The 20,203-nt window shown below is 36.8% G+C and overlaps 1 protein-coding gene across 5 annotated transcripts in view; it reads left to right on the forward strand.

Moving 5' to 3' along the window:
- TAFA2 (TAFA chemokine like family member 2) overlaps positions 1-20,203 on the forward strand; it is a 182,954-nt gene that overhangs the window by 116,311 nt on the left and 46,440 nt on the right. For all 5 annotated transcript variants that reach the window (XR_013182420.1, XR_013182421.1, XR_008534124.2 and 2 more), the window contains exon 2: positions 15,934-16,040. Coding sequence is in view for 2 of the 5 variants with exons in the window: in XM_077178874.1 (XP_077034989.1) it covers positions 15,935-16,040 (106 nt within the window). In the remaining 3 variants the exon portion in view is untranslated. The remainder of the gene's footprint in view (positions 1-15,933; positions 16,041-20,203) is intronic.

Below are 20,203 nucleotides of genomic sequence, written 5' to 3' on the forward strand. Positions count from 1 at the left end.
TGTAGCTGCTGTAGCTGTGGCCGAGCTGTGACTGGCTGGGGACACGAGCACCCCTTGCTGTGGGACAGAGCTCTGAGGTCACATCGGGGCAGACAGGCTGCTCCAAAGCACAGCCCTAGCTGTATTCCTGTGCTTTGTGGGGCATGTCAAGAGGTGGTTTTATTGCTTTTTAGTTTCTTATTTTGTCTTTTTTTGCACACAAGTTATTCTCAAATATTACAATTCTTAATGATTGGTGAGGCATGGGCTTTGGGTTCAGATCCAGATTTGAACTTCAAAGGCTGCTGGGAGATATTAGGACCTACATTTCTGACTTATGTTACCTACTGTTGTTTTTCATACTTTTTATTTGCCAAGAAGAGTTCATGTAAGCTCTTCATTTTTATACCATTGTTCTAGATCACTGTCAATTTTGCAGCACCCACAGATTTAGCTTGGAAGTTAAAGTAGAAATTCATTTAAAAATTAGTTTTTGCTATATGCCTATTTGACTTCTACAGCTGTAAATTGCCCACATTTAAAACTAATAAAAGAGTAGATATATAATGAAAGGGTATATAATGTCCAGCAGTGTTAATTAAGATCTGTGTCTCCCAGGAATTGAAGGGGTAGCCCCAGCTCCACAGAAAATGGAACATGTGCTGAGTTGTAAATACAGAAACTTTTCCCAGAGCAGAGTACCAGACTAGAGAGCTCAACACCTTGCATAGTTGGCCTCTAACTGTGTAGGCACTCATGAGCTGATATTTCATGTGCATACCAAACAGCAATTACACTTCATAAAGCTATGCAAGCATTTTGGAAAACAAGTCTCACTACAGTGTTAAAATCAACTTCCACCATCTGTTTGGGAGAAGCAGTGGGCTGGTTTCTTGTGACCTTGGCTATTAAATATGCTAAAATATAGTAGTGGCAGAATACAATATTTGCAATACCTATTAAGAACAAAAGATAAAATCCAGCTAAGTAACACCAAACCTCAGACCAAGAATCACCATCTGGCTACCAGGTTAATCAAAACTCTTGATACTCATCAAACTCTCTCAACTGGAATACATTTTTAGTGATTAATTTTAAAGCAACAGGAGTTAAATTCTGATTAGAAAAGCAAAGTTCTTATTTCAAGGGTTTAAAAAGCTGTAAAGCATGTAAGTGTGTATATTATGGGGTCTTATATTCAGATTATTTTTCTGGGTTTTGTTCTTAGATTTTTCAAAATTATTTTTGGAGGACAGCAAAAAATGCAGAAATTTTAGCAGTTCTCTAATGCTAGAGAAATTAAGGCCAGCGCAAGAACATAGTAGACTACTTTTCCAGTTTTTGTAATAATGAAATCACAGCTTTTTCTGGGTGAAATATAATTTCTGCTCTTTCCAGTAATAAAGCAAGCTAACAAACACAGAATACCTTTTAAGGGTTTGTCAGGACTTCTGGAATTCTGGAAAATTATGTCAAAGAATAGACTTGTTTCTAAATCTCATTTGGGTCTTCAATTTCCAGAACCAGTCCCCTGGAGTATTCTGTGAACAATAATTTAAGTGGAGAACTCTGCATGACAGAAGATTAGAGTGAACAAAATGCTCTCAAACAAACACACTTCAGTACCTGGCATAAGTGTGCAATTGGTGCTGCTCCTGCCAGGAGGAGATAGTTGTCATAACTGTGTGAAAAGAGGAAATTGCAGCTGTTTAATATACTCTTGCTGGATAAGTAAAAGACTCCATTGAGTGGGTTTCATGTCATCCATCCCTGCTTTTCAAATTATTAATTCATACATATCTACTGGCATCACTCAAGCAATAATAATACATAGCATTTTCATTTTTAATTAGTATTTGACAAATATAATACTTTGGGGAACAGGCCACAATAGAAAAAATTATGGTGAGGCTCAAAGACTTAACTATTTTTTTCTTATACTACATGTAGATGAGTATTTCTGAATTACAGCCATCATGACAAACGTCCCATTTATCTTTTACCTCACGTAAAAGATTTTCATTATAGCTGAGCAAAGAATTGGTATTTGATGAGCTTAATCTGGCTGACAGTGCACTGGAAATATATAGTGGTTTATATTTATGGGAACAATACATATTGGAGAATTGCTTTCCCACTTCATTCCATTGTTTGTTCATGTAAATACTTTGCACATCTTGCAGTTAATGAGATGACAAATAGTTTGAGATGACTGCTAAACTTTGAGGTCAAAGCATACAGTTAAGGTTCATCAGCCCTATGCTATCTTAGGTGAAATACAATGGGAACAGATGATTGGAAAAGGGCACTGATCTCACTGTGCAGAGAAGTGTCCTCTAGATACTTTCTTCCAACCGGACTTTAGTCCTCCTTTTTCTGTTGAAGAAACATGAATTGCCACCATCAAATAAAATATATTAGACTGGACATACAGGAGAAAGTCAGCCACTGGAAATACCTGAAGACAATATCTTTACACATTCATGGCACTTCTTGTTTCCAGATTTATTTCTGAGATGTGAATTCATCCTCATTCCTGCCATTCACAGGAGATTTAGCAGCATTTGGATTAGCCAGTGAAAACCAAACATGCATTGCTGTGATACCAGTAAAAGAGGATGGTGCACATACTATTAACTATTACAAGAAACAGAAAAAATTACCAAAACAGAAGTCTTAATCAGAATTTTACTTCCATCTACCTTAGTAGCTTTTTGTTAAATATATGTATTTCTATGCTAAGTAATTTTCATCATTTAGGCAGCATTTTTTAAATTGCTAACACACCTTGACCTTGAAATTTCAATTTCATTTTTCTCAGAAATTTCAAAGTTTACATAAGGAAATGATAGGAAAATTCCCCTTTCCAAAATTTGGGACTTATTTTATGCAAATTGCTTATATTCCTGGTTCAACATTTATATTAATGAAACATGAACAATAGCAATATAACTGAAATGTATATACTTAATATAGCTATCCGGAATATATTTCCATACAGCATCTGTAGATAATTTGGAAAAAGAAGCATAAAATAAATATGTGACTCCACTGATTATTTCCAGATCAAAAATTTGGCAGTACTTGCCAAATCTGATTGTCTGGAAATTTAGGTTAATCTTTTTCAAGTTCTTAAGGTTTTAATACATGAAAATGAATCCTTTTGTTTCATTGCCTTTAGAAACCCCATTTTCTGTGAAACTGCAAAGGATAATTACAATTGAAGTTCTTGTCTAATTATTGGACTTTTGGAGCTTTCAGAGAAATACTAAATATCAAAGACTCCAGAGAAGCACTGGGGAAACTGTGCTTCCTTCACTGTGCTGCTGAAATGGAGGCCCATTGTGAGCAGCTGCAACTGCAAATTATGCAAGGAGCAACATAAACCCAAAGAATGTCCTTTCTTGAGTCAGTGCTGTAAGAAGAGCTTTCACCTTTAACTAGCAAGGATTTTGGGAAGAGCAAGGAAGATAGCTGTTAAAATGAAATAAAATTAACTAACGCAGGAGGAAATACACTTTGGCTAAGATTGTATTTTGTTTCTCTTTAAATTTTGAAAGCTGTGGTGATTTTCCAAAATTAAAAGAATATATTATGAACTGCTATCTCAGTATTGTACATATAGTCTCCTACAAGTCTGGCAAACTCATAATCATTTCCTTTAATGGTGATGGCACTGCAATAACTATATTTGTGACTGAAATGATATGGAAATATTATTATACCATTTTTTCTTAGTAAGTAATATATGAACAGTATTATAACTGAGCTCTTGCAAAATATAACATTCCCTTATTAAAATTTAGTCATAATTTCATTGAAACAGCATTCTAAACCTTTCTATCTCACCATTTATCTTTAGAAGTTTTGGTAATTTTCTGATGTCTTTCATTTATGGCCATTCCTATGTCATGCTAGCTAATTCTATTTCTTACCTAAAGACCCTTTTCTGGTCTTGCACATTTAGAGAGTAATACTCTCTTATTAATGGACTCACATAAAATGCCTTTCTAAGACAGCACTAAAAGGATCCTAGTTTGTACTGCTCTTGTATGTTACCAAATTTAGATTATTACTGGCAGCAAATTAGGCATTACTTGGTTGAGTTCCTATACATTTCCAATTAATTATTATAAAATGAAGAATGAAAAGGAAAAAACCAACCCACTCTTTTATCATAAATACTACAAACACTGACTGTAACCTCTTGCTTAGGAAAAAGTTGCATGAAATTCTGCATATTCTTTAATACCACCACCTCTAATAGTGGTGCTGTTAATGTAATTCTTATGAAAGTATAATGACAGAGCTCTCTTTAATAATAATATGCAAATAAAAGTAAATAATTTTTTGCTGTTCCACGAAGCATGCATAAGAGTGCAAATGCAGAATTTGTTAAGACCATTTAAACCTGCCGTAAATATGGTAATATCTGAGTATTTTCTGAGCCAAGTCTGCATTAGGAAGAAAAATCATCTTTATTGAAATTTAGTTCACTCTTATAAACTTCTAATTCAAGGACATTTCACATTGCTAGGCTGGAATAAAAGGATCTTGATCTAATTATGAATAATGACCTTTATATTTTATTGATAAATTCAGCTGAAGTGTTCTTAGGCTTGGTTCTTTACTCAAGTCCTGTCTGCCAGGGCAACATGAAGCCATTTCCTTCCCTCTGGGCTGGAAGATGTGGGTGGTGAGTAGGGCAGGTCATTGCTGGCCAGTGTCTGTCCCACTGCCACTCAGTAATTTCTTAGGCTTTCCATTTTAGCATATCATTTTCCGTATGTTATTCACCTAAAAGGGTCAACCTGCTCAGCTTGGCTACCAGACTCAGGGAGAAACTGTCAATATTCTGATGGCTGAAAATGGCAGGTATGGAGCCAGTAAAGCATCCAGTTTGGCAGTTTTACAATCATTTGTGCTTTTCTTAACAGTAGAACTGCTTGTAGATTAGGTAATACTTCCTGTGGGGAAAAAAAAGACAGAAAGGCTCTTGTTGTTAATTGCATTAAAAGATAAAGGTTTTGCTGTTTCACAAAAGGGAACAATTCACTGGGTAATTTGAAGTAATTTATTCTGCATTCTATGGTCTAAATTAGGGGGATGTACTGCAGGTAACTGTTCCCTGACTTTGGTACACAAGCTGTCTTTTCCCTATGCTATGGTGTCACAGTAGGAATAATGACCCTAAAATGCAGATCAGAACTTGTCTGAGGGCCTCCTGAGTGACAGGTCCCTTTCAACATGCCATTGAGATTTTCTGAGGATCTGAAAAGGCTTTTCAGATTAATCACAACCTTAAGGGCATCTTGTACAAGTATAAAATAATTATAATAATTATCTCCTTCCTCATGAGATTATAGGGTTGCATCTACATTAGCAAACAGTTTATCCCTGCAGAAGTGATTTTGTAGACCCAAACTGTTGTTGCTGAGGGCATGATGTCCACATTATATTAATTTAGTGGAGAAAGTTTTTTTGACAAGCTCTCTTGTCCTGAAGGGAACACCCCTAAACTGTAGGAATGCATTAGATTCGCTCTTGGGCTCATTTTTTGCTTAATTTTCATCTAAAAGGGATTAATTTGCTGTAAAATATTCCAGGATCATTCCATATATGATACAGACCATAGAAAATGGAGAAAATTTGAAAAAATGTTTGAAAATCAAGGTCCAGCTCCAAATTGAAATGCGGATATTAGTGCCCCTTGTAAGAGTCCAAGGAACTAGAGGAACAAAACACTATTTATTGATTTGTTTTGTCATTAATTCTCCTGTTGTACACTACCTACAAGTCTACATATTATGCAGCAGGAAGCTGGGTATAGAAATTTAAGAGGGGCTGGTTATGACTGGCTACTTAGTGAGCTCCTGGACATATTAAAATGCCATTTCAAGGCAGACATAGTACATGCCAAAGAGAGTGCATTATTTCTTGAGGTAGACTCACTTGGATGAAAATCAGGGTTGAAGCTCCATATGACTCTTACACAGCTGCTGTTACCTTCCAAAGAGGATATTTGAAAAGGGGGTGGGAAATAGATTTTATTTTTCAAGGAAAACTGGGTGCCATTTAGATACTTCAGCTATCATTAAGCAATGACCTAGCTTGAATTAATTCCTAGCAAGCCATCACAAGAATACCCTGAATTTTCTGTTTTCAGTATGAGCTGGTATTAATAATATCTTAGTGTTTTAGAATATTGACAAGGAAGTAGAGACTGAGAGTCAAAATTCTCTAGCATATAGGGTGATTCTAAAGACAGCATTAATTATTGTAGTCTATGCAACAGATTAGGTAAAGTGCCAGGGCCAAAACCCCACTAATATTTAATAAAGCCTTGTGCAGAGAGAAAAAAACCCCATTTTTCATTTGTATGAGTAGAAAATTCATATTTTCTTCTATGTGGGCATACCTCTGCTGAGTACAAGACACTGTGTCTGGATTACCTGCTGGACTTCACGTTCTACTTCCCAGCTGGTGGCTGAAGGTTGTTTGTGCAGCCTGGATGCCTTCCTTTAGCATCTCTCAGAGTGAAAAAAGTATTTTTCTATGCATATCCTCAGAAACAGAGATTTGTATTGTGTACCAGATCCATATTTTGGAAAAGTCTGGTCTAACTTTGATCTCACCTTTTTTTCTCTGAATGTTGTGCCTGTGGTGACTGTGACAAATGAGCATGGGTTAGGACTTGACATTAAAAGAGTGGAGGAACACATTACAGCTGTGTTTCAACTAGGTTTACTCCCAGTTGACAACTCTCCTGTCTTCTTAGTGTGTTATGTCAACTGTTAGAACTATTTTTGGTCATTGCACAAGCAAGCTTCATATTTTCTGTGATTTGAGCAACTTGTCATTTTTATTTACACTTGAACCCTTACTTTCAAGTGTGGCCCAAAATGTGTAGGAGTCAGGTATAAAACATAGATTAGGCTCAGACCTACAATTATTTGTCAGAAATGCTACTATGCCTCTTGACAGATATAATTGCCATGAAAATAGCAGGGTAGATCTTAGAGTCCTGCTTCCCTGTTCATCTGCAGAGGTCTCTCATAGTGCTATCTGCCAGAAGAGTTCTTTGGGGAAAAAAAACCAAAAAAACTTTCAGTTGGATATTTATGCAATAGAATCTGAACATAAAAATTTCAGGTCTGACAAGATTGTGTAATATAATGATGGCCTTCATCCATACTCATATCCATGTAAGAATCCCAGAATTAGTCCTCCACTACCGATTGAAAGATATTATGTTTAAGACAGTAGTCACTTTAAATAGAGCTAATAACAACAGAGATTTTTTAATTTCTGTGTCCAAACTTTCAAAATACATCTAATATATATAGTTTCTTCTGTTATCTAAAAATATTTGCACTTGAAAGTACATAATTTTTAGGTTCTACATCTCTACACTTTCTACATATTTTCTACATTTTCTTTGTTTCTGCTCTTGCAGGAAACAAGACTTCTTCATATCTTGACAATTGTTACGCTTGCCAGTTTATATTATAATATATTATAATTACATATATATTATAATTAATATACATACATACATATATATTATAATTACATTTCCATGTTGTCATTGTTAAAAAAACAGGATGACAATACAACAAAAATTTTAAATTTAAAACATAAGTGATACAAAAGAGAGTGAGTTTTAAATAAAGTGAGGGAGCCTTAATCATGGAATACTCACTCATGCTCAACAGTTTGACTTTAACTCACTGAAGTTAGTAAAAAAGCGGTTTTGGTACTGAATAATTCGCCTGTATAGTACTGTGACTTTTTGGGTCACCTTAAATATTATGACACCAAGATGGCAGTTATGCCTTGAAGATGTTAAAATAATAAGAAGGAATATTTGTCTTAATCAAATCTTCATCACTGTGGTTAGTTTTTGAGTGGAGCACAATGTGGGTTTAGGAAATTAGTGAGAACACTCACAGTTTTTTTTACTGTGAAATGCTGTTACTTTAGGAGTTTTTCTGAGGAGGATGAAATGACATGGAAGAAATCACTTCATTAATGAACTTGCAAAGAACTTGCTTATAGTTTTCTGCATGAAAAAACTTAGTTCTTGTATTCCTGTACTAGTGTACAAGAAAGGAATCAAGGCACTGATATAGAGACAAGACCCCAGAATCCCTGAGCTGTGTCCTGATCCTGCCTGCTGGCAAGATACCATCTGATGCACTTCTTATGGATATATTTTTTTGCTGCAATGTGTTTATTTCCTTTTGATTTCTCTGTTTCCCTTCAGCCTTTCCTTTGCTTCACAAGCCAAGCTCTTTAAAACTCCTCCTGTGGTAGAGACTTTATTCCTCTGACTGGAAGACTGTCCCCGTATTTTTTGTGGGTTCAGTTTCACTTTCATAAAGATGACTGGACAGAATTGTGTAGATAATTCTGAATGATAGTTTAAGAAACTTCATACTTATCCTTCTGTGTCTTTATTAGAAATAGATAATTTAATAATTTATAGGATTTGCCTTTTTACAGCCATCTTGTGTCATATTAATAAGGATGTGCTCTTGATGATCAGCTTAAAGAAACAAATTGGTTTTACACATGTTGTTTCAGATGATAAATTCCCAACTTGTAGCACAAATGCTATTAATCCCTGATATTCCCTTTCAGTACTACATGCTGGTACTGCACCTGGATTCAATCCACCTTTCAATTCTTGTAATCCACAGCATCTTCTGCTTAATGTAGAAGTCCTGTAGTGACACTGTAGAAAATGCTTTATTTAAAACCAGACAAATTATATCTACCCCATTGCTTTGTCTGGAAAATGAGTTATCAAAAAGAACTGTCAAGTTAGTCTGGCATGAGCTACCTTTGGTAACACTGCTTCATTTTATCCTATGTTCTATTTACTTCCCTGTCTTTAATTTGTCTTTTTCTTCAAAGCTTTCAAAGCTCTTGCAAACTGAAGAGGTTAGACTAATAGGCTTACACTTGCCCAGATCATTTTTGTCCTTGCTTTTAAATCTGGGCACTTCAGTTCCCATTCTCACTAATATTTGATGCTTTCTTTGCCTTAGATTTGGAGGCTTATCTCTGCCACTGCATGGCCTTTATGAAATCACAGTACACCTAGTGATTCAGATCATAGTGAGACATTTTGTTCAAAGCTCATTGCACAGTTATCTTTTTTTTTTCCACAGTTAAGCTTTTGATTGGTTAGTGAGATACGAATAAAGAAAATTTAAATAACCATCTGCAGGAGGATCACATGTAAGATACAAGCAAATACTGCTGCCTTGATGATTAAGTGAATAGCTCATACCTCCTGCAACTTAAAGCTCCCTTAAGCATAGAAACTGGGGGAAAAATAGTTTAAAGTGGCATGATAATATCAGAGAAAATGATGAGAACTGGAGCCTAAGTACCCTCTAATACTGAGCACTTCATGGTCAGAGATTATTTCTCAAAGCTGTTGGACATCATTGGGCAGCTTAAAGATATTTTAATATTTTGGATGTTTAAATATTCCAAAATGTTTTATGCTAGTACTTAAAAAGTCAGTGAACATGTAGGTTTGAGTCTAGATTATTGCTTTAAGTTCTATATTTTCGTAAATATGTAGAAGTATAGAACCTAACCTCCCAAAAATTAATGGGATTTTCTTTCTCCATACTGAGTAATGTGTCAGCATTAACATTTGTCAGGTGAACATTTTTTTGCTGGTCCTCATGAAATGACCAAGAAAAGATTTAGTCTGTATTGTTTGAGTTGAAGCTGGCTAGAAAGGTTGTGCATTTCTTGTTACAATTTCTTTGCTTTCTTCATTGTTTTCAATTAGGTGTTGTATTGAAAAATTAATGAAGATGAAAATTACTATCAACTGTGTGTACAGAGAACTGGGGTTAATCTGGAATCAGGGGACATTAAGATTGATAGCAGTTTAGAGGGAAAACCATTATCACAACCATACATAAGCTTTTGGAAGAAATAAGTTCTTTCCCTCATCTCTCAGTGTTTCTAGCTGGGAGATGAAATGCAGCTAGATGCCTAAAGCATTTTATACCTCTGGCAATTTGAGCATTCATGCTTATCAGATTTTGGAAACAATAATATATATGTAAATTTCTCATCCAAGTGCTATGAGACTGTCGGCAAATGTAATTACCTGTATGTGCATCTGTCTACAGTTTCCCTCTGCTGGGAAACTAATTGAAGTATGCAAAGAAGAATTTTTTTTTTGTTTATTGCATGTTTTCATATATTCCATAACTTTTTATTTTTCAGATATTTGAGATATTTTCTTTTCTTGAAACTGTCGCTTATAAAAGCTCACTTACTAATCTGTTTCCAAGAACTCATGTTGTGTAGATACATTTGTGCATGCGCTTAAATTTAAGTATCTGTGAAGTTACACTGATTTAAATAAAAGAAATAAATGAGCATACCTGTCAATCATATGCTAAAGGACTTTTAGATTTAATTTGCCTCGGAGTCCTAAGTTTTAGCACAGTAGCCTGTCAAAAGCCCTCTTTATGGCATTAAAGACCCAAAATCTTCAGTCTGCTTCCACTGCTACGCTTAACAAAGTAACAGTGACAAGACTGGTGTATCCATCTGCCTAGAGTGATTTAACTATTTTTGAATGTTTCTTAGTAGTGGGGCTAAGCTCTCTATCACTACTTATTCTAGATATTGAAATATCCACACTGTTAAACAACTTTTTAAAGGAAAAAAACCCAGAAACCCACCCCTTCTGCTTTGTATGCACGGATTTCCCACATCTCCTGTCAGACACTAGTGTGCATTGCTAGGCTAAATGCCTCTTCCCTTTTTTTCATTGCCCACCTGGATCAAAGAAAGAGAGAACGTGTCCGTGTCTATCCCCAGCTTCCTTTTGGAATCAGAGTGCCCTTTGTGGCTGTTACAAGCTGTGTTGTATGAAGTAAAAGGAAGATTGATTTTCACAAGCTACCATGTACCTGAAGTAATGAAAGTGGCAAATTACTTGTTCCCTGAGCAAACATGACAGGAATGTCATAGAGGGAATTTATATATATGCAAATGCACAGGGGTCACATTGGTGTTACTTTTACAAAGCGACCTTATTCACCAGGGGGGCATTTTTAAATCTGCATTAGTCTACACTGGAAAGGCTGAATAAAACTGCAAATACCTGCATTGTGTGGGATGAAGCAACTAACACAACTAATAAATAATGTACGATCCAACACAGTAGAGAAGATAATTTAAATGGCTGCATTATTTCTGTACAAGAGACTTGGGGTCTCAAGTGATTTCTACTACTCATTTAGGCTTTTTCTGAAGTAGCAAATAAAATATTTGTCATAAAAACTAAACTAAGAGGATGTGGGACTAATTTTCTACCAGATTTTTTGTCTCTTAAGCATTTTGTCAGGATTCAGTAGAAAAATAGGCTTATGTATCTCTTTGTGAACCCTTGCATTCACAGGATCTGTGTATTTGCAAAAGGCAAATGGACCTTACTGACAGTGAAATTTCCCACATATGTAAAGCAGGAATGAATGAATTTTGAACAACTTCAAAAAAACTGTGAGAGTTGTTTTGAGAATCTGTTTTATGTAAAGAAAAGAAAAACAAGGAGCAACAGAGAAGAATGCTGTTACTCGTAGGAAACATGAAAATTTTATTTGTGTATAAGCTTTTAAAGGAAGAATAAAAGCTATTTTTTCCTTTTAGTTTTTACTCCTCAACAATAGAGATAACATGAGTTTTTACTTCACCTAAAACCAGAAAGCAAGGCAGTTTAGCACTGGTTATACAATATAAGGTAATTCCCATGTGATTCTCCTTTAATTCTGAATTGTTGGCAAGGTGGCTGATCTCAAGTCCAGAAACAAAGGAGGAAGAAAGTAGAAACACAAAAGCTTATGGATGCTACATTTAAAATACACATCTGTGCATGGCATTTTCAGTACAGCTGAATGGTTGGAGCCCATCTACTGTTGAAAGTGGGCTGACAGCGAGGTGGAGCAGTGACAAGGGGAGCCTGTTCAACACTGGAGTGTATTCACAATTTGCTGTTGTTGAGCCACACAGGGCAGGGGGAGGGATTTCTGCTGATGTGCAGCTTGTGAAACTCCTCTGTGGCATCAGATATGGTTTCTCCCTGAGAAAAAGCCCTGCAGTTTTTTGTCACTAATCACTAAAACAGTCTATTCTTGAGTTCATGTTACCAGACTGGTTTTGGTCTCATGGAGTGTGCTTCAGGCGAAAGAAATCTTAGGGAGCAAAAGCAACAAATCCTACGAAGGAATCCTTGTGTTGTGGTTTCAGTGAAGAGCTGGGCACAACAGAGCCATCTCACACTCAGCCTGTTTGGATTATGTGGGTGACATCTTTTTGTTATATTTTGAATGTGTTCCTGAACCACAAAAGGAGCTATCTTTCTTTTTTCTTGCTTCAAAGCACATTGAAAAATGAACTCAAACACAGCAGACTTTCATGTCCTCTTTTGTGTGAAAGTGCAGAGAATTACTTGGGTTTATTTCCAATACGTTAGGTTAGAAACTAAAGGAAATTGTTTGTTACACATAAAGCTCATGTGTAAAATTGATTTTCACATGTAGGTGTTTCCTATAGCATGGCTATTCTCTGTTTTGATCGGCTTTGGCTTATGTGGCATTATTGAAGGCTGGATGGATCACAGTGAGGGAGAGGTTCTGAAGAAAAGAAAGTAAATAAAAGAATAAATGTCTCAAAAAGACAACTATTCCAGTTAATATCTATAGTTTGTCTGTGGAGCTCTGCATCACCTCTAGTAAAAGTAGACATAATTTCAGAGCTTATTTGTTCTACTTATCACAGCCAGTTATGTTAGTGTAATGACAGTACTGAAGTGGACTCAGTTTTATTTCCTGGATGTGCTTACCCGACATAGATCAGGGTTGCAAGAGGCTAATAGTTATTTCAGAGCTGAGGTCAAATGCTACCTAGGCCCAGTGTCTTCTCAGTGCCCTATCATGGGCTGTTTTGCAAATCCATAACAAGACAACCAGCATCAGGGTTTCAGAGCCCAGGTGATAATGCATGCAGTGAGATACTGAGCTTATCTCATGGCCTCTCTGTCCTCTCCTTCTTTCCCAGCTCCTGACTCAATTTGTCAATAATGTGCCTCCATTCCAATCTCAGCTTCTTGGACCCTTCATTTTTTGTATCTAGGGCTGTGTTGCTGCAATGTGGTCCTTGTGTGTAGCAGGACTTCTCCTAGCAGAGAGCTTCACATCTTGTTTGTGCTTATGCAGTCTCTTGCCTGTCCTTGGACTGACCACTGGGAGTGAAAATGCAACAATCCCAGGTCTGGGTCTAGGGCTGCATAGTATAATTACTTGGAAGGTTAACATCATCTTCCAGCTTTTTCTATTTGAACAGCTGTATGTTATGAATACGTTAACTGATTAGAGTTTTTTTCTGTAGTTCTTCTGATGCCTCTGAACTATTAGCCCCAAACAGCTCCTTGCACTGATTTTTCTGTTAATTATGTTTATTATGAAACTATTATTAGACACAGTTCAGATTTTAGTCTTCCTAAAGGTGAATACCACTAATAACTAGTGCAGATAAATGTAATAGGCTTGTGGTGCAGAAAGTGATGAATAGTTTTTCTCATGATTGGGAAACCTAGCAATGGCAATGAGCCTGGATTTTCTGTGTCAAAGCTGAAACCCTTCCCTGGCTTTGCAGAAAACAGTCTCAGTGCTAGCTTACTCCTTTTTGGTGTGCTCAGCTGTGCACAGGGGTTTACATCTTCACTCTGCCATGCATCCTGAGGGCTGCTGTTCTCAGGCAGAGAGGTTGGTTTTCTCTCTTTCCCCTGCCACTACTCTTTTTCCTGAGGCATTTGCATTTTCTGATGTGCATTTGCTGCCAGTCTCACAGAGCAGTGAGGGAATCTGGCATCAGCAGAATACAGGAAGAAACTGTATTAGATTCAACCTTGCTTTAATGGTGCAAGTCCCACTAGGTTTCAAGAAATGTTATGTAGGTGAGGAAGAAAGATTTGATTTTAATGAGAGATGACTTGGCACCAGCAGCATAACAGGTGCAGTATGAGAATGTAGAGTGAAAGAGTTAATTCATATTCTTTTCACAGAGATAGCTGTGAAAGAGCATATGCTGAATGTGCATTCTAGTCTCATTTTTTTGTTCTTATTTACAGTGACACATAATGTATTTCCCTTTAGCTTTGAGTGCTTCATAAACCTGGAGCTGATGATGAATATGCATTTTACACTCCAAAGGCACTGGGATCAGTGCAAGAAGGAAGACCTTAGAGTGGTTCACAGCACACTGTGATCTCTGCTGTGATTATTCATCAGTCAGGCTTTCAGGGGCACATGCACCATCCTGGCTACAGCACTTGCTTACTCCTCTCTCCTTTTGCTTGATAAATGTGATATCTAAACCTCTGGGAAACACATAATAAATGTGTGACTTCTGTAAAAGAATGCTGAGTGTTGTTTGCTCTGAATTCATATTTAAAAGGGTTTGCAGGGTTTAGTGGGTTGTTAGTTTCAGTCTTGTTTTCTTATACACAGCCTGCTCATCAATCTCCTGGAGAGCAAGATTAGCAGTTCTGGGGGAAGTGGTCTGGTCTGGTTTCAAGTCTGGAAGACTTAAGTGGAGCTGTGGGGTGTGTGTTGCCTTATCAGCGTGCAGAGTTATACTGGAAATAAATTTACTGAAAGGAGAGGAATTGTTTTGAAGAAGTGGAAAATGATTTAGTACTTTTAACATATTACTGGTTAAATCTGTATTAAAGTAGTCTGCGTTTCAGAGTTATGGTTGCCCAAGATAGTACCCAAGCAGAGGAGAAGAGATTCACCTGAATTCCTTTGGATTTCTTAGGAATTCAATAGGAGATAAATGTGCAACCATAATGAATTAATGCATTTTTTTCTGCTCATAAAAACAATCTATTTCTAGGCATTACAATACAGCAACAATTTTGCTCAAGTGCTCAAATTTTCTAGTATAAATGGTTTGAAATAGTTATCATTGTTCTATTGGCCTATCAGCAGACACATGACCATTGTGTAGAGCTGTTTTATAGCCAGCTCCCTAGGGTTCTTCCACAGTGATGAAGTGAGAGAAGGACTCCTTACTGTACCCTCTTGGCACTCTCTGCACAACTGTAATCCTTAAGCACTAGAGCCTACATGCCTGAACTTGTCTTTTTGGCAGGTGGAGGGGTATTTTGTCTTTGGAGGAGGTTACTGAGAAATAAGTCATGTGCTATCTTGTGCTTGAACCACTCTGGTGGCTTGCTGTCACAGTGAAAACATCACTGAGAAGATGAGGGGAGCTCTGTGCAATTTTCCTTGGTGCAGTTAATCAGATCTTTTCATTACCCAGAGGTAGTGAGGGAGAGGGTAGTGAATCTGCCCTGCTCTATTTCATGTTTACAAACCCCTCAAGTCTTCCTAACAGGATTTCTCTGCAGGAGGATTGAGACATGAACTGAAGGTCTATTCAGATCTGTTATTGCCTTAGGACTCATTGCACAATCCAAAAAGAGCTACAATCCCAAAAGTTAGAAACACCACTGTATGATCAGAGACAACTGCAGGGCCATGACTGGCTGCAGACAGAGCAGTGGAACTGCTCAGTTTGTCAAGACCTGCTCAGAGATGAACGGGTTCATCCTTCTTGCCAGCTTTGGAGTCTGCTGTGGTTATGAACACTGTTTGTGCCCTGAGAGAAATTATGATGATGCTGAATTCTCCTGGTACTGACTAGGGTGGAGGAGTGCTGTCAGACCAGGGTGGGAGGTTATGTTGCTACTTATGTACCTCATTTAGAGCTCAGCAGAATTTAAGACTTTAAGACTGTGAGCTGGACACTTATGAAAAATTAGTAAATTCTCCTTAAATTAAGAAAAATATGTATTTTTAAGAAATCTTAAGATAAATATTTAATTTTGTGTATTTTTATTTTCAGGATGAATAAGAGATACTTACAGAAAGCAACAAAAGGAAAACTGCTAATAATAATATTTGTTGTAACACTGTGGGGGAAATTAGCATCTGGGGCAAATCATCATAAAGGTAAGAAATTCTGTTCTGTTCTATCATGTTGTGTCTGTGGCCTCCACCACCAAATTCAGAAGGGTCTGGGCTATGCCACCTTTCCTCCTTATGCATATTTATGTCTCCTAATACTGGTTCACTAATCAGTGAATTAGCATTTCACTAAATGCCAAAAAAGAGTAATAAAATAAGAAAAAGATAGTGAGTACATTTTATCTCATAAAAATAGTTATCAGCAGATATATATGATGCAAATGAATTTCTGGAAAGAAACAATTTTTAGTAGCTTATATGATGTTTCTGTGCGCAGTTATCTACCAAGATAAACTTAATGGATAATGTATATTGAATGAGATTGCTTCATCATCAAAAAAAGACTGCCACTTTGCAGTATTGTCTGGTTTCTATGCTTTGATCCTAACACCTCAGCAGGAACTTTTTGTGACAAATGTGAGATTTGTTTCCCCTTGGTCATTCCAGACCTTAATATGTATGTATTCATACCAGCACAAGATGTGATGGATTATTTAATATTGTAAGAAGCTCTTTCTTTTGCACGTGTGTTTCTGTTAACCCTAACACAAGGAACAAGCTCTCCAGATTCACAAACAAATGCCTTCTTATAGGCTAATAGGACTTGAAATGTGATCTGCAGTATTACAGGATTTTGAACTCCATTTCTCATCATCATATAGCGTCTGTTGGCTGTTTATCTGCTTATACAAGATCAGAATAAGCTCTAACAACCTGGATAAAGCAAGGATGGGACACAAACATTACCACAAGCTAAGGAGTTAAACCCAGAGGAAGGATTAAAAAAAATCCCAGTTAGTTAATTTCTCTGATGCCATGTACATTTTATGATGTTCACTCTGATGACAGGATTTTATGAGCAGGTGTTTTTATGTATCAAGCTGCTAGATATTTTTCTGTTGTGTGAAAATACCTTTCTTCAAAATGACCCTCTGATTAAGGACTTCAGGATGCAGAGACACTTACGCAAAGTGTTATAGAAGTTGCAATTTGACTGCAGACAAAACAGAATGTGATGTGGTCCAGCAGGCCACCAGGTGGGTGTCATGCCAGTGAAGAACTGTGCTGATAGCCGTTCCCGTTCAGCCTTGTTCCCCCTCCAAACCAAAACACAGATTTCTGCTGTGGCTTCCCAGTTTAGCTGTCTATTGGAAAAGAGCCAAGATATCCTAGCCTGCATTCAGAATTCTTTTGCTTTGATTATTTCTCTTTAAACATCCAAAAAGTCAATATCCAGACCATTTTGATTCCATGTGCAAGGTCTGATCAAGCTGTGTTTGCTTCTGTGGAATTCAAACTTTGCCAAAGTATGCTTGCTGTACTTTTTGGAAAACTGATGAGTAAAACCTATCACCATGGATTACATAGAAACAAATTATAACCATAAGGACTATTTTGGGATTTAGTGCTTCATAATTGAGAAAAAAAAATCCACCACCAGTTGTAGCTTAGCTGTGTGAGAGGAACCCAAGCAGAACTATACATTGATTATCTGGACAGTGTTTGTTGTTTAAACCTCAGCCTTAGAGCAGAGATAACTCAAGGAATATTTAATTTAATTTTTATAGATAGAAAAATGCATGGTCCCCCTTAAAAATGAGATTATTCGCTGTAGGGTCTTTATATTCCTGCAAGCTAACAAAAAGCTCTCTTTTCCTTTTTGTATCTTTTCATGCCTTTAACAAAATATATGAAGTTTTGCAGGAAAAAATAATAATGAGAAGCATGACTTGAGTTTTTAATTTGGAAAAGCAGCTACTTTACCTGCTCTATTTCTTTTGGAAAGAAAATATATTCAGAAATATTTTGGCTTGTGGATTTAGTAAATCAGCTGCACTCACTATACTGGGGATTTTTAAAAAAAGCAAAACTCAGAGTTATGCAGCTCAATTACCATTGATTTCTAAAGGTACTGGGAGTTTGAATTCCCATTGTGTCATAGAAAATCTTCCCCCTGCTCTCATGGCAAAAATGGAGCTAAGGTACATTGAAGGAGAACTTGATGGTTATCACCTTTGCATGGATTTTCCAAATACTGAGAAACGTGAGTTTTTTTCAGCCCTAATTATCCCTAGCATCATTAATCTTCATTTATAGAAGTCCTTACTAACATATTGACATGACAAACCCTTAATGACTTTGAAGGGGCCCCTACAATTCTAAAAATCAATAATCTGCATTTTAAAAAAATCTTTACTTTCCTATTGACTTACTCATATTATTCACTAGTTGCACTAACTTTCAAACGCGTCTCTTTTTTCAGAAAGCTATTGTTAAGGAAAAGACAAAGTACAAGAAGAAAAAGATCATCAGTGTGTGAAAAATTGTTTAATGAGCATTCTGCTCTCCAGGCAGACTTCAGGAGGAATATAAACAGATGACTCTGACAGGCTATGAGTAGACTTGTTGTGCTTATTTCTGGGATGTGGCACAAATGAAAACTCCCAAGTCAGCAGCAAGAAAAATAGCGGCCAAGGCAGGGCATGGAAAACAAGGCTCTGAGGACCAATTGAGCAACAGGGTTACAAGCTGGGGTTTCAGAATACATCTTTTCAGTGTGATGTGTGTGGGTGCCAAATCCACCTCTCTTTCTCTTGAGAAGTCTGGTTTGAAGAGACTTCTGCTCCCATTATCTTGACTGATGGCTGGAGTTTCATCATTCTGGACAGTAAGTCCAAGAGCTAAGAATGTTAAACAGTGTTTAAAACAACACAAATCTTGCTCCTTTTTTTTTACTGCACACAGGACTATGAGTTCTTCAGTGTGATTCCTGGCTGTGCAAATGCTTATATTCCATTTATCCTGTCTTCTGTAAAAAAACCCCAGTAACTTTGCTTTTTTTTTTCATTTTGCTGGAACCTGATACCATGGTGGTGGGTGCCTTACCCAAGCACGTGCACCTGAGAATCAGCTTGCAGCACCAGAAGCATTTGTGCTGCAGTAGCTACATCTGAGGAGAAAGGCATATCAGTCCCCAAAAGGATGTTGTCAAGTGTATGAGTTGAAAAACTGATAAAGACTAATCCTGATCCTACTACACATTGCTAGCCCTTGGAAAACAAACAAACCTGTACAAACATACAGTGTTTGCTGGCAGATATGGCAGGCAGGCATCAGTTTGGCATCACTGCCTTTTTGCTATTTCTGTCATAGGGAGCATGAATTGATTTGATGACCATTGTATCACAGCCCATGTTTAAGGTGTCTAGTGTTGAACTGGTCCTTTTGAGAAAAAAATATGCTGATACCCCCTTACAAGCACTCCTTTCTAGAGAAGAGACTACTGTGGCACAAAATTTCTACTCTAAAATTAAAAACTCTTTCAAAACACATAAATCTATGAACTTTTTTATCACTAAAGGTTTTTTAAATTGATAGTGCAATAAAATATTCTAATTAAATGAAGAGTGCCTTTGAATCTAAGTATAGTTTAATATTTCTCAAACTGCAAACCAATAAGTTTAACATTAGTTTTAAATCCTAGAAAAAATAAGAAATAACTTAAAAATATGGTTAACGATGAATGCTTACATGCCACAAGGAATTTGTTACAGAACCAGAGAACACTCTAGGTAGATAAGTAATTGAATATTTTTTGACTTATCATGAAAAGTCATGATAATTTATTTTTATTTTTAAAAAGTCACTCAGAAGCTGAACTCATTAATCTGATGCCTATTTTATAGATAAACTAAACTATTGTACAAGATGCAGAATTGCTGCTCCTACTTGTCTCTGACTTTGAACTAAATTAGAAGTCTGAAGGAATATCTTTCTACTCACAAGGAGAAAATGAATTTTGGTTTCTCCTTGCAGAGGAGGAGCTGTTCCAAAATCCAGCTGAATGAAGGAACCCCTAAATCTGGTGGTTAGGTCACCCTTCTTGGATGGGTCTGCCTTCCTCAGCCACCTTGCTGAGGCAGGAACACTGCTGGCACCAGTGCTGTGATGTAGCCTGTGCCATACGTGCCTGGAGTTTGGGAATGGGTATGACTATGAGAACCCAGAAACTACATTCCTAATGTTTTGAGACTCTGTCTAGGTAAGACTAGAGAATATACCAAATGGTGACATAGGAGGTCTGTGAAGTATTCAAACTCTCAGTAGAAACACCTTCATCATGAGGTTATAGTGGTTTAGTATGGGTT

The sequence above is a fragment of the Agelaius phoeniceus genome, chromosome 5 (genome assembly GCF_051311805.1).
Source record: "Agelaius phoeniceus isolate bAgePho1 chromosome 5, bAgePho1.hap1, whole genome shotgun sequence".
Lineage (NCBI taxonomy): Eukaryota > Metazoa > Chordata > Aves > Passeriformes > Icteridae > Agelaius > Agelaius phoeniceus.